Source organism: Heterodontus francisci, chromosome 14 (assembly GCF_036365525.1).
Source record: "Heterodontus francisci isolate sHetFra1 chromosome 14, sHetFra1.hap1, whole genome shotgun sequence".
Classification (NCBI taxonomy): Eukaryota; Metazoa; Chordata; class Chondrichthyes; order Heterodontiformes; family Heterodontidae; genus Heterodontus; species Heterodontus francisci.
The window spans coordinates 11,688,705-11,701,828 of NC_090384.1; the positions used below are offsets into that span (position 1 = coordinate 11,688,705).

The 13,124-nt window shown below is 46.1% G+C and overlaps 1 protein-coding gene across 1 annotated transcript in view; it reads left to right on the top strand.

The window, feature by feature from the left end:
• Positions 1–12,228, top strand: part of rapsn (receptor-associated protein of the synapse, 43kD) — an 822,376-nt gene extending 810,148 nt beyond the window's left edge. Inside the window, exon 7 of the mRNA XM_068046786.1 lies at positions 11,519–12,228. Within this exon, the coding sequence (XP_067902887.1) occupies positions 11,519–11,591 (73 nt within the window). The 3' untranslated portion in view covers positions 11,592–12,228. The remainder of the gene's footprint in view (positions 1–11,518) is intronic.
• The last annotated feature ends 896 nt before the right edge of the window (positions 12,229–13,124 follow it).

A 13,124-nucleotide genomic window follows, 5' to 3' on the forward strand; every position in this document is an offset into this window, starting at 1 on the left:
TCTCTGTATGTGATGGTCAGTAACTGGGTGCTGGGTGATATACTCTCTGTATGTGATGGTCAGTAACTGGGTGCTGGGTGTTATACTCTCTGTGTGTGATGGTCAGTAACTGGGTGCTGAGTGATATACTCTCTGAATGTGATGGTCAGTAACTGGGTGCTGGGTGTTATACTCTCTGTGTGTGATGGTCAGTAACTGGGTGCTGGGTGTTATACTCTCTGAATGTGATGGTCAGTAACTGGGTGCAGGGTGATATACTCTCTGTATGTGATGGTCAGTAACTGGGTGCAGGGTGTTATACTCTCTGTATGTGATGGTCAGTAACTGGGTGCAGGGTGTTAAACTCTCTGTATGTGATGGTCAGTAACTGGGTGCTGGGTGTTATACTCTCTGTAAGTCACGGTCAGTAACTGGGTGCTGGGTGTTATACTCTCTGTATGTGATGGTCAGTAACTGGGTGCAGGGTGTTATACTCTCTGTATGTGATGGTCAGTAACTGGGTGCTGGGTGTTATACTCTCTGTATGTGGTGGTCAGTAACTGGGTGCAGGGTGTTATACTCTCTGTATGTGATGGTCAGTAACTGGGTGCAGGGTGTTATAATCTCTGTATGTGATGGTCAGTAACTGGGTGCTGGGTGTTATACTCTCTGAATGTGATGGTCAGTAACTGGGTGCAGGGTGATATACTCTCTGTATGTGATGGTCAGTAACTGGGTGCAGGGTGTTATACTCTCTGTGTGTGATGGTCAGTAACTGGGTGCTGGGTGTTATACTCTCTGAATGTGATGGTCAGTAACTGGGTGCTGGGTGTTATACTTTCTGAATGTGATGGTCAGTAACTGGGTGCTGGGTGATATACTCTCTGTATGTGATGGTCAGTAACTGGGTGCAGGGTGTTATACTCTCTGTGTGTGATGGTCAGTAACTGGGTGCTGGGTGATATACTCTCTGTATGTGATGGTCAGTAACTGGATGCAGGGTGTTATACTCTCTGTATGTGATGGTCAGTAACTGGGTGCTGGGTGTTATACTCTCTGTATGTGATGGTCAGTAACTGGGTGCTGGGTGATATACTCTCTGTATGTGATGGTCAGTAACTGGATGCAGGGTGTTATACTCTCTGTATGTGATGGTCAGTAACTGGGTGCTGGGTGTTATACTCTCTGTATGTGATGGTCAGTAACTGGGTGCTGGGTGATATACTCTCTGTATGTGATGGTCAGTAACTGGGTGCTGGGTGATATACTCTCTGAATGTGATGGTCAGTAACTGGGTGCTGGGTGTTATACTCTCTGTGTGTGATGGTCAGTAACTGGGTGCTGGGTGTTATACTCTCTGTATGTGATGGTCAGTAACTGGGTGCAGGGTGTTATACTCTCTGTATGTGATGGTCAGTAACTGGGTGCTGGGTGTTATACTCTCTGTATGTGATGGGAAGTAACTGGGTGCTGGGTGTTATACTCTCTGTATGTGATGGTCAGTAACTGGGTGCAGGGTGTTATACTCTCTGTATGTGATGGTCAGTAACTGGGTGCTGGGTGTTATACTCTCTGTATGTGATGGGAAGTAACTGGGTGCTGGGTGTTATACTCTCTGTATGTGATGGTCAGTAACTGAGTGCTGGGTGTTATACTCTCTGTGTGTGATGGTCAGTAACTGGGTGCTGGGTGATATACTCTCTGAATGTGATGGTCAGTAACTGGGTGCTGGGTGATATAATCTCTGTATGTGATGGTCAGTAACTGGGTGCTGGGTGATATAATCTCTGTATGTGATGGTCAGTAACTGGGTGCTGGGTGTTATACTCTCTGTATGTGATGGTCAGTAACTGGGTGCTGGGTGTTATACTCTCTGAATGTAATGGTCAGTAACTGGGTGCTGGGTGTTATACTCTCTGTATGTGATGGTCAGTAACTGGGTGCTGGGTGATATAATCTCTGTATGTGATGGTCAGTAACTGGGTGCTGGGTGTTATACTCTCTGTATGTGATGGTCAGTAACTGGGTGCTGGGTGTTATACTCTCTGTATGTGATGGTCAGTAACTGGGTGCAGGGTGTTATACTCTCTGTATGTGATGGTCAGTAACTGGGTGCAGGGTGTTATACTCTCTGTATGTGATGGTCAGTAACTGGGTGCAGGGTGTTATACTCTCTGTATATGATGGTCAGTAACTGGGTGCTGGGTGTTATACTCTCTGTATGTGATGGTCAGTAACTGGGTGCTGGGTGTTATACTCTCTGTATGTGATGGTCAGTAACTGGGTGCTGGGTGATATAATCTCTGTATGTGATGGTCAGTAACTGCGTGCTGGGTGTTATACTCTCTGTATGTGATGGTCAGTAACTGGGTGCTGGGTGTTATACTCTCTGTATGTAATGGTCAGTAACTGGGTGCTGGGTGTTATACTCTCTGTATGTGATGGTCAGTAACTGGGTGCTGGGTGTTATACTCTCTGTATGTCACGGTCAGTAACTGGGTGCAGGGTGTTATACTCTCTGTATGTGATGGTCAGTTACTGGGTGCTGGGTGTTATACTCTCTGTGTGTGATGGTCAGTAACTGGGTGCTGGGTGATATACTCTCTGTTTTTGATGGTCAGTAACTGGGTGCTGGGTGTTATACTCTCTGTATGTCACGGTCAGTAACTGGGTGCAGGGTGTTATACTCTCTGTATGTCACGGTCAGTAACTGGGTGCTGGGTGTTATACTCTCTGTTTTTGATGGTCAGTAACTGGGTGCTGGGTGTTATACTCTCTGTATGTGATGGTCAGTAACTGGGTGCTGGGTGTTATACTCTGTATGTGATGGTCAGTAACTGGGTGCTGGGTGTTATACTTTGTATGTGATGGTCAGTAACTGGGTGCTGGGTGTTATACTCTCTGTATGTGATGGTCAGTAACTGGGTGCTGGGTGTTATACTCTCTGTATGTCACGGTCAGTAACTGGGTGCTGGGTGTTATACTCTCTGTTTTTGATGGTCAGTAACTGGGTGCTGGGTGTTATACTCTCTGTATGTGATGGTCAGTAACTGGGTGCTGGGTGTTATACTCTCTGTATGTCACGGTCAGTAACTGGGTGCTGGGTGTTATACTCTCTGTTTTTGATGGTCAGTAACTGGGTGCTGGGTGTTATACTCTCTGTATGTGATGGTCAGTAACTGGGTGCTGGGTGTTATACACTCTGTAGGTAATGGTCAGTAACTGGGTGCTGGGTGTTATACTCTCTGTTTTTGATGGTCAGTAACTGGGTGCTGGGTGTTGTACTCTCTGTATATAATGGTCAGTAACTGGGTGCTGGGTGTTATACTCTCTGTATGTGATGGTCAGTAACTGGGTGCTGGGTGTTATACTCTCTGTATGTCACGGTCAGTAACTGGGTGCTGGGTGTTATACTCTCTGTATGTGATGGTCAGTAACTGGGTGCTGGGTGTTATACTCTCTGTATATAATGGTCAGTAACTGGGTGCTGGGTGTTATACTCTCTGTATGTGATGGTCAGTAACTGGGTGCTGGGTGTTATACTCTCTGTATGTCACGGTCAGTAACTGGGTGCTGGGTGTTATACTCTCTGTAGGTAATGGTCAGTAACTGGGTGCTGGGTGTTATACTCTCTGTTTTTGATGGTCAGTAACTGGGTGCTGGGTGTTGTACTCTCTGTATATAATGGTCAGTAACTGGGTGCTGGGTGTTATACTCTCTGTATGTGATGGTCAGTAACTGGGTGCTGGGTGTTATACTCTCTGTATGTCACGGTCAGTAACTGGGTGCTGGGTGTTATACTCTCTGTTTTTGATGGTCAGTAACTGTGTGCTGGGTGTTATACTCTCTGTATGTGATGGTCAATAACTGGGTGCTGGGTGTTATACTCTCTGTATGTCACGGTCAGTAACTGGGTGCTGGGTGGTATACTCTCTGTTTTTGATGGTCAGTAACTGGGAGCTGGGTGTTATACTCTCTGTATGTGATGGTCAATAACTGGGTGCTGGGTGTTATACTCTCTGTATGTGATGGTCAATAACTGGGTGCTGGTTGTTATACTCTCTGTATGTGATGGTCAATAACTGGGTGCAGGGTGTTATACTCTCTGTATTTGATGGTCAGTAACTGGGTGCTGGGTGTTATACTCTCTGTATTTGATGGTCAGTAACTGGGTGCTGGGTGTTGTACTCTCTTCATGTGATGGTCAGTCACTGGGTGCTGGGTATTACACTCTCTGTATGTGATGGTCAGTAACTGGGTGCTGGGTGTTATACTCTCTGTATGTGATGGTCAGTAACCGGGTGCTGGGTGTTATACTCTCTGTCTGTGATGGTCAATAACTGGGTGCAGGGTGTTATACTCTCTGTATGTGATGGTCAATAACTGGGTGCTGGGTGTTATTCTCTCTGTATGTGATGGTCAATAACTGGGTGCTGGGTGTTATTCTCTCTGTATGTCATGGTCAGTAACTGGGTGCTGGGTGTTATACTCTGTGTATGTGATGGTCAGTCACTGGGTGCTGGGTATTATACTCTCTTCATGTGATGGTCAGTCACTGGGTGCTGGGTGTTATACTCTCTGTATGTGATGGTCAGTAACTGGGTGCTGGGTGTTATTCTCTCTGTATGTGATGGTCAGTAACTGGGTGCTGGGTGTTATACTCTGTGTATGTGATGGTCAGTAACTGGGTGCTGGGTGTTATACTCTCTGTATGTGATGGTCAGTAACTGGGTGCAGGGTGTTATACTCTCTGTATGTGATGGTCAGTAACTGGGTGCTGGGTGTTATACTCTCTGTATGTGATGGGAAGTAACTGGGTGCTGGGTGTTATACTCTCTGTATGTGATGGTCAGTAACTGAGTGCTGGGTGTTATACTCTCTGTGTGTGATGGTCAGTAACTGGGTGCTGGGTGATATACTCTCTGAATGTGATGGTCAGTAACTGGGTGCTGGGTGTTATACTCTCTGTGTGTAATGGTCAGTAACTGGGTGCTGGGTGTTATACTCTCTGTATGTGATGGTCAGTAACTGGGTGCAGGGTGTTATACTCTCTGTATGTGATGGTCAGTAACTGGGTGCAGGGTGTTATACTCTCTGTATATGATGGTCAGTAACTGGGTGCTGGGTGTTATACTCTCTGTATGTGATGGTCAGTAACTGGGTGCTGGGTGTTATACTCTCTGTATGTGATGGTCAGTAACTGGGTGCTGGGTGATATAATCTCTGTATGTGATGGTCAGTAACTGCGTGCTGGGTGTTATACTCTCTGTATGTGATGGTCAGTAACTGGATGCTGGGTGTTATACTCTCTGTATGTAATGGTCAGTAACTGGGTGCTGGGTGTTATACACTCTGTATGTGATGGTCAGTAACTGGGTGCTGGGTGTTATACTCTCTGTATGTGATGGTCAGTAACTGGGTGCTGGGTGTTATTCTCTCTGTATGTCACGGTCAGTAACTGGGTGCAGGGTGTTATACTCTCTGTATGTGATGGTCAGTTACTGGGTGCTGGGTGTTATACTCTCTGTGTGTGATGGTCAGTAACTGGGTGCTGGGTGATATACTCTCTGTTTTTGATGGTCAGTAACTGGGTGCTGGGTGTTATACTCTCTGTATGTCACGGTCAGTAACTGGGTGCAGGGTGTTATACACTCTGTATGTCACGGTCAGTAACTGGGTGCAGGGTGTTATACTCTGTATGTCACGGTCAGTAACTGGGTGCAGGGTGTTATACTCTCTGTATGTCACGGTCAGTAACTGGGTGCAGGGTGTTATACTCTCTGTTTTTGATGGTCAGTAACTGGGTGCTGGGTGTTATACTCTCTGTATGTGATGGTCAGTAACTGGGTGCTGGGTGTTATACTCTCTGTATGTGATGGTCAGTAACTGGGTGCTGGGTGTTATACTCTGTATGTGATGGTCAGTAACTGGGTGCTGGGTGTTATACTCTGTATGTGATGGTCAGTAACTGGGTGCTGGGTGTTATACTTTGTATGTGATGGTCAGTAACTGGGTGCTGGGTGTTATACTCTCTGTATGTGATGGTCAGTAACTGGGTGCTGGGTGTTATACTCTCTGTATGTCACGGTCAGTAACTGGGTGCTGGGTGTTATACTCTCTGTTTTTGATGGTCAGTAACTGGGTGCTGGGTGTTATACTCTCTGTATGTGATGGTCAGTAACTGGGTGCTGGGTGTTATACTCTCTGTATGTCACGGTCAGTAACTGGGTGCTGGGTGTTATACTCTCTGTTTTTGATGGTCAGTAACTGGGTGCTGGGTGTTATACTCCCTGTATGTGATGGTCAGTAACTGGGTGCTGGGTGTTATACTCTCTGTAGGTAATGGTCAGTAACTGGGTGCTGGGTGTTATACTCTCTGTTTTTGATGGTCAGTAACTGGGTGCTGGGTGTTATACTCTCTGTATGTGATGGTCAGTAACTGGGTGCTGGGTGTTATACTCTCTGTATGTCACGGTCAGTAACTGGGTGCTGGGTGTTATACTCTCTGTTTTTGATGGTCAGTAACTGGGTGCTGGGTGTTATACTCTCTGTATGTGATGGTCAATAACTGGGTGCTGGGTGTTATACTCTCTGTATGTCACGGTCAGTAACTGGGTGCTGGGTGGTATACTCTCTGTTTTTGATGGTCAGTAACTGGGAGCTGGGTGTTATACTCTCTGTATGTGATGGTCAGTAACTGGGTGCTGGGTGTTATACTCTCTGTATGTGATGGTCAATAACTGGGTGCTGGGTGTTATACTCTCTGTATGTGATGGTCAGTAACTGGGTGCTGGGTGTTATACTCTCTGTATGTGATGGTCAATAACTGGGAGCTGGGTGTTATACTCTCTGTATGTGATGGTCAATAACTGGGTGCTGGGTGTTATACTCTCTGTATGTGATGGTCAGTAACTGGGTGCTGGGTGTTATACTCTCTGTATGTGATGGTCAGTAACTGGGTGCTGGGTGTTATACTCTCTGTATGTGATGGTCAATAACTGGGTGCTGGGTGTTATACTCTCTGTATGTGATGGTCAATAACTGGGTGCTGGGTGTTATACTCTCTGTATGTGATGGTCAATAACTGGGTGCTGGGTGTTATACTCTCTGTATGTGATGGTCAATAACTGGGTGCAGGGTGTTATACTCTCTGTATTTGATGGTCAGTAACTGGATGCTGGGTGTTATACTCTCTGTATTTGATGGTCGGTAACTGGGTGCTGGGTGTTGTACTCTCTTCATGTGATGGTCAGTCACTGGGTGCTGGGTATTACACTCTCTGTATGTGATGGTCAGTAACTGGGTGCTGGGTGTTATACTCTCTGTATGTGATGGTCAATAACTGGGTGCAGGGTGTTATACTCTCTGTATTTGATGGTCAGTAACTGGGTGCTGGGTGTTATACTCTCTGTATTTGATGGTCAGTAACTGGGTGCTGGGTGTTGTACTCTCTTCATGTGATGGTCAGTCACTGGGTGCTGGGTATTACACTCTCTGTATGTGATGGTCAGTAACTGGGTGCTGGGTGTTATACTCTCTGTATGTGATGGTCAATAACTGGGTGCTGGGTGTTATACTCTCTGTATGTGATGGTCAATAACTGGGTGCTGGGTGTTATACTCTCTGTATGTGATGGTCAATAACTGGGTGCTGGGTGTTATTCTCTCTGTATGTCATGGTCAGTAACTGGGTGCTGGGTGTTATACTCTGTGTATGTGATGGTCAATAACTGGGTGCTGGGTGTTATTCTCTCTGTATGTGATGGTCAATAACTGGGTGCTGGGTGTTATTCTCTCTGTATGTCATGGTCAGTAACTGGGTGCTGGGTGTTATACTCTGTGTATGTGATGGTCAGTCACTGGGTGCTGGTTGTTATACTCTCTTCATGTGATGGTCAGTCACTGGGTGCTGGGTGTTATACTCTCTGTATGTGATGGTCAGTAACTGGGTGCTGGGTGTTATTCTCTCTGTATGTGATGGTCAGTAACTGGGTGCTGGGTGTTATACTCTGTGTATGTGATGGTCAGTAACTGGGTGCTGGGTGTTATACTCTCTTCATGTGATGGTCAGTCACTGGGTGCTGGGTGTTATACTCTCTTCATGTGATGGTCAGTCACTGGGTGCTGGGTGTTATTCTCTCTGTATGTGATGGTCAATAACTGGGTGCAGGGTGTTATACTCTCTGTATGTGATGGTCAATAACTGGGTGCTGGGTGTTATACTCTCTGTATGTGATGGTCAGTCACTGGGTGCTGGGTGTTATACTCTCTTCATGTGATGGTCAGTCACTGGGTGCTGGGTGTTATACTCTCTGTATGTGATGGTCAGTAACTGGGTGCTGGGTATTATACTCTCTTCATGTGATGGTCAGTCACTGGGTGCTGGGTGTTATACTCTGTGTATGTGATGGTCAGTCACTGGGTGCTGGGTGTTATACTCTCTTCATGTGATGGTCAGTCACTGGGTGCTGGGTGTTATACTCTCTGTATGTGATGGTCAGTAACTGGGTGCTGGGTATTATACTCTCTTCATGTGATGGTCAGTCACTGGGTGCTGGGTGTTATTCTCTCTGTATGTGATGGTCAATAACTGGGTGCTGGGTGTTATACTCTGTGTATGTGATGGTCAGTCACTGGGTGCTGGGTGTTATACTCTCTTCATGTGATGGTCAGTCACTGGGTGCTGGGTGTTATACTCTCTGTATGTGATGGTCAGTAACTGGGTGCTGGGTATTATACTCTCTTCATGTGATGGTCAGTCACTGGGTGCTGGGTGTTACACTCTCTGTATGTCATGGTCAGTAACTGGGTGCAGGGTGTTATACTCTCTGTATGTAATGGTCAGTAACTGGGTGCAGGGTATTATACTCTCTTCATGTGATGGTCAGTAACTGGGTGCTGGGTGTTATACTCTCTGTATGTAATGGTCAGTAACTGGGTGCAGGGTATTATACTCTCTTCATGTGATGGTCAGTCACTGGGTGCTGGGTGTTATACTCTCTGTATGTAATGGTCAGTAACTGGGTGCAGGGTATTATACTCTCTTCATGTGATGGTCAGTAACTGGGTGCTGGGTGTTATACTCTCTGTATGTGATGGTCAGTAACTGGGTGCAGGGTGTTACACTCTCTGTATGTCATGGTCAGTAACTGGGTGCAGGGTATTATACTCTCTTCATGTGATGGTCAGTAACTGGGTGCTGGGTGTTATACTCTCTGTATTTGATGGTCAGTAACTGGTTGCTGGGTGTTGTACTCTCTTCATGTGATGGTCAGTCACTGGGTGCTGGGTATTACACTCTCTGTATGTGATGGTCAGTAACTGGGTGCTGGGTGTTATACTCTCTGTATGTGATGGTCAATAACTGGGTGCTGGGTGTTATACTCTCTGTATGTGATGGTCAATAACTGGGTGCTGGGTGTTATACTCTCTGTATGTGATGGTCAATAACTGGGTGCTGGGTGTTATACTCTCTGTATGTGATGGTCAATAACTGGGTGCAGGGTGTTATACTCTCTGTATTTGATGGTCAGTAACTGGGTGCTGGGTGTTATACTCTCTGTATGTGATGGTCAATAACTGGGTGCTGGGTGTTATTCTCTCTGTATGTCATGGTCAGTAACTGGGTGCTGGGTGTTATACTCTGTGTATGTGATGGTCAGTCACTGGGTGCTGGTTGTTATACTCTCTTCATGTGATGGTCAGTCACTGGGTGCTGGGTGTTATACTCTCTGTATGTGATGGTCAGTAACTGGGTGCTGGGTGTTATTCTCTCTGTATGTGATGGTCAGTAACTGGGTGCTGGGTGTTATACTCTGTGTATGTGATGGTCAGTAACTGGGTGCTGGGTGTTATACTCTCTTCATGTGATGGTCAGTCACTGGGTGCTGGGTGTTATACTCTCTTCATGTGATGGTCAGTCACTGGGTGCTGGGTGTTATTCTCTCTGTATGTGATGGTCAATAACTGGGTGCAGGGTGTTATACTCTCTGTATGTGATGGTCAATAACTGGGTGCTGGGTGTTATACTCTCTGTATGTGATGGTCAGTCTCTGGGTGCTGGGTGTTATACTCTCTTCATGTGATGGTCAGTCACTGGGTGCTGGGTGTTATACTCTCTGTATGTGATGGTCAGTAACTGGGTGCTGGGTATTATACTCTCTTCATGTGATGGTCAGTCACTGGGTGCTGGGTGTTATACTCTGTGTATGTGATGGTCAGTCACTGGGTGCTGGGTGTTATACTCTCTTCATGTGATGGTCAGTCACTGGGTGCTGGGTGTTATACTCTCTGTATGTGATGGTCAGTAACTGGGTGCTGGGTATTATACTCTCTTCATGTGATGGTCAGTCACTGGGTGCTGGGTGTTATTCTCTCTGTATGTGATGGTCAATAACTGGGTGCTGGGTGTTATACTCTGTGTATGTGATGGTCAGTCACTGGGTGCTGGGTGTTATACTCTCTTCATGTGATGGTCAGTCACTGGGTGCTGGGTGTTATACTCTCTGTATGTGATGGTCAGTAACTGGGTGCTGGGTATTATACTCTCTTCATGTGATGGTCAGTCACTGGGTGCTGGGTGTTACACTCTCTGTATGTCATGGTCAGTAACTGGGTGCAGGGTGTTATACTCTCTGTATGTAATGGTCAGTAACTGGGTGCAGGGTATTTTACTCTCTTCATGTGATGGTCAGTAACTGGGTGCTGGGTGTTATACTCTCTGTATGTAATGGTCAGTAACTGGGTGCAGGGTATTATACTCTCTTCATGTGATGGTCAGTCACTGGGTGCTGGGTGTTATACTTTCTGTATGTAATGGTCAGTAACTGGGTGCAGGGTATTATACTCTCTTCATGTGATGGTCAGTAACTGGGTGCTGGGTGTTATACTCTCTGTATGTGATGGTCAGTAACTGGGTGCAGGGTGTTACACTCTCTGTATGTCATGGTCAGTAACTGGGTGCAGGGTATTATACTCTCTTCATGTGATGGTCAGTAACTGGGTGCTGGGTGTTATACTCTCTGTATGTGATGGTCAGTAACGGGGTGCTGGGTGTTATACTCTCTTCATGTGATGGTCAGTCACTGGGTGCAGGGTGTTACACTCTCTGTATGTAATGGTCAGTAACTGGGTGCTGGGTGTTGTACTCTCTTCATGTGATGGTCAGTCACTGGGTGCTGGGTGTTATACTCTCTTCATGTGATGGTCAGTCACTGGGTGCTGGGTGTTATACTCTCTGTATGTGATGGTCAGTAACGGGGTGCTGGGTGTTATACTCTCTTCATGTGATGGTCAGTCACTGGGTGCAGGGTGTTACACTCTCTGTATGTAATGGTCAGTAACTGGGTGCTGGGTGTTATACTCACTGATTGTTGGCCTTGCAGCTGTTTCAATTGTGATTTTGATCCAGTCCTTTCCCACTTTTGGGGCATAACAAAGCAGGCAGCAAGTTAAGCTCTTGCCTGAACTCTTGTGCCTGTCGACATTTGGGAGGTGACTTGGCAAGGGACTACTTCTAATGGTATGCACTTTTCTTCCAGATGTTTAGAAAGCAATGGTACCAGGGCCTGCCCGAATTGCAGACGGTCAGCTGTGAAACCAGGCTATGTATGACAAGGGGAAGGTGCGAAATTTATTCTTTATTCAATCCTTCGCCAAGAGCAATGGATTCAGAAGGCAGAATTACTGGAACCCAGAAAGTAAGACACATGTTGGAGCAACTGCCTGACTATACCTCGTGATTGGATGGAGAATCTGAGGCTCGCCTCACTCCTCGTGGGTGACTGATGACTCCTTTGTAGACAGTGGTGGGTTGGAAGTTATGGTCGCGGACACAATGAAGCTGTTCGAATGTTGGACTTTTACAGCCAGCGGTCCCACTCAGTGCTTGCTGAGATGGTTCATTGTATCAGATGGTAGTATATGTGACTGATGCCTGGGTTTAATGTATTGGGGTCACTGTCTGAGAATCACTAGCTGGTGTCCCCTTCCTCACAGCTTTGTTAATCTGAAGGTTCGAACACTGGGCTTTAATAGAAAAGGAGCTCTGTTTGCCTGATTTTGGAAGATTTTAACGTTTCATTCAGAGCCTAGCATGAAGTCGGGAAGCAATTCTTCCAAGCCTAATTCATCTTGTGTTGTTAAAATGTTTTCTTTCTTAATAAAGCTAAAATACTGCAGATGCTGGAAATCTGAAATAAAAATAGTGCTGGAAATACTCAACAGGTCAGGCAGCATCTGTGGAGAGAGAAGCAGAGTTAACGGTTCAGGTCTGTGACCTTTCATCAGAACTGAAATGGACATCGATCTGACAAGTTAACTCTATTTCTCTCTCCACAGATGCTGCCTGTCCTGCTGAGTATTTCTGCCGCTTTCTGTCTTCTTGTTTTGCTTTGAGTTTTGAATTAGTTTTGTCTCTGGGGTAAAAGCTGGAGATCCCTGAGAAAGGAGTCAAATTCTATCAAAAAAATCTCAGTGAGGCTGGGAAAGCAGAGAGCTTGTGACAGCTCCATTCTGACCCCTAACCCCATTCCAACCTGATCTGCAATCTGACCCCATCCCAACCTCCAACCTCATCCGAAAACCTGACCCCATCTTTCCTCATCTTAAAACCATACCATTCTAACTTTAACTCCATGACCCCTTTCCAAAACAAACCTCCTCATAACCTGATCTGCCCAACCGCTGACCCATCCATCACCAACCTTGGCTCCCAGTTCCTGACCTTATTCTAACCCTGATCATTGCCTCAATTATTATCCACAGCACATGCTCAGGTCCTCCACACAGCACTGACCTCAACACTATTCCAATTTAAACCCCTGACCTCATCCTCATCCCCAAATTAACCCCAACACTCATCCTCAGCTCATCTCAACCCCATCTCACCTTCACCCCAATATTAGCATCAACTTCATCTTTATCCCTACTTCACACTGATCTCATCCTCAATTCACTCAATCCCAGCCTCTTTTCTACGTCTCCTGAACCGTCAAACTGATTCCCACCTGAAAGGACCAACTATAAAATCAACCCAAACCTCATCCTTGCCCCCAATTCAAGCAGTTTCCTCACTCTCAACCCAGTTCTTATCCTGACCCTTCACCTTTACCCGGAGTTCCAATTGCATCATCATCTGGTGTGAAA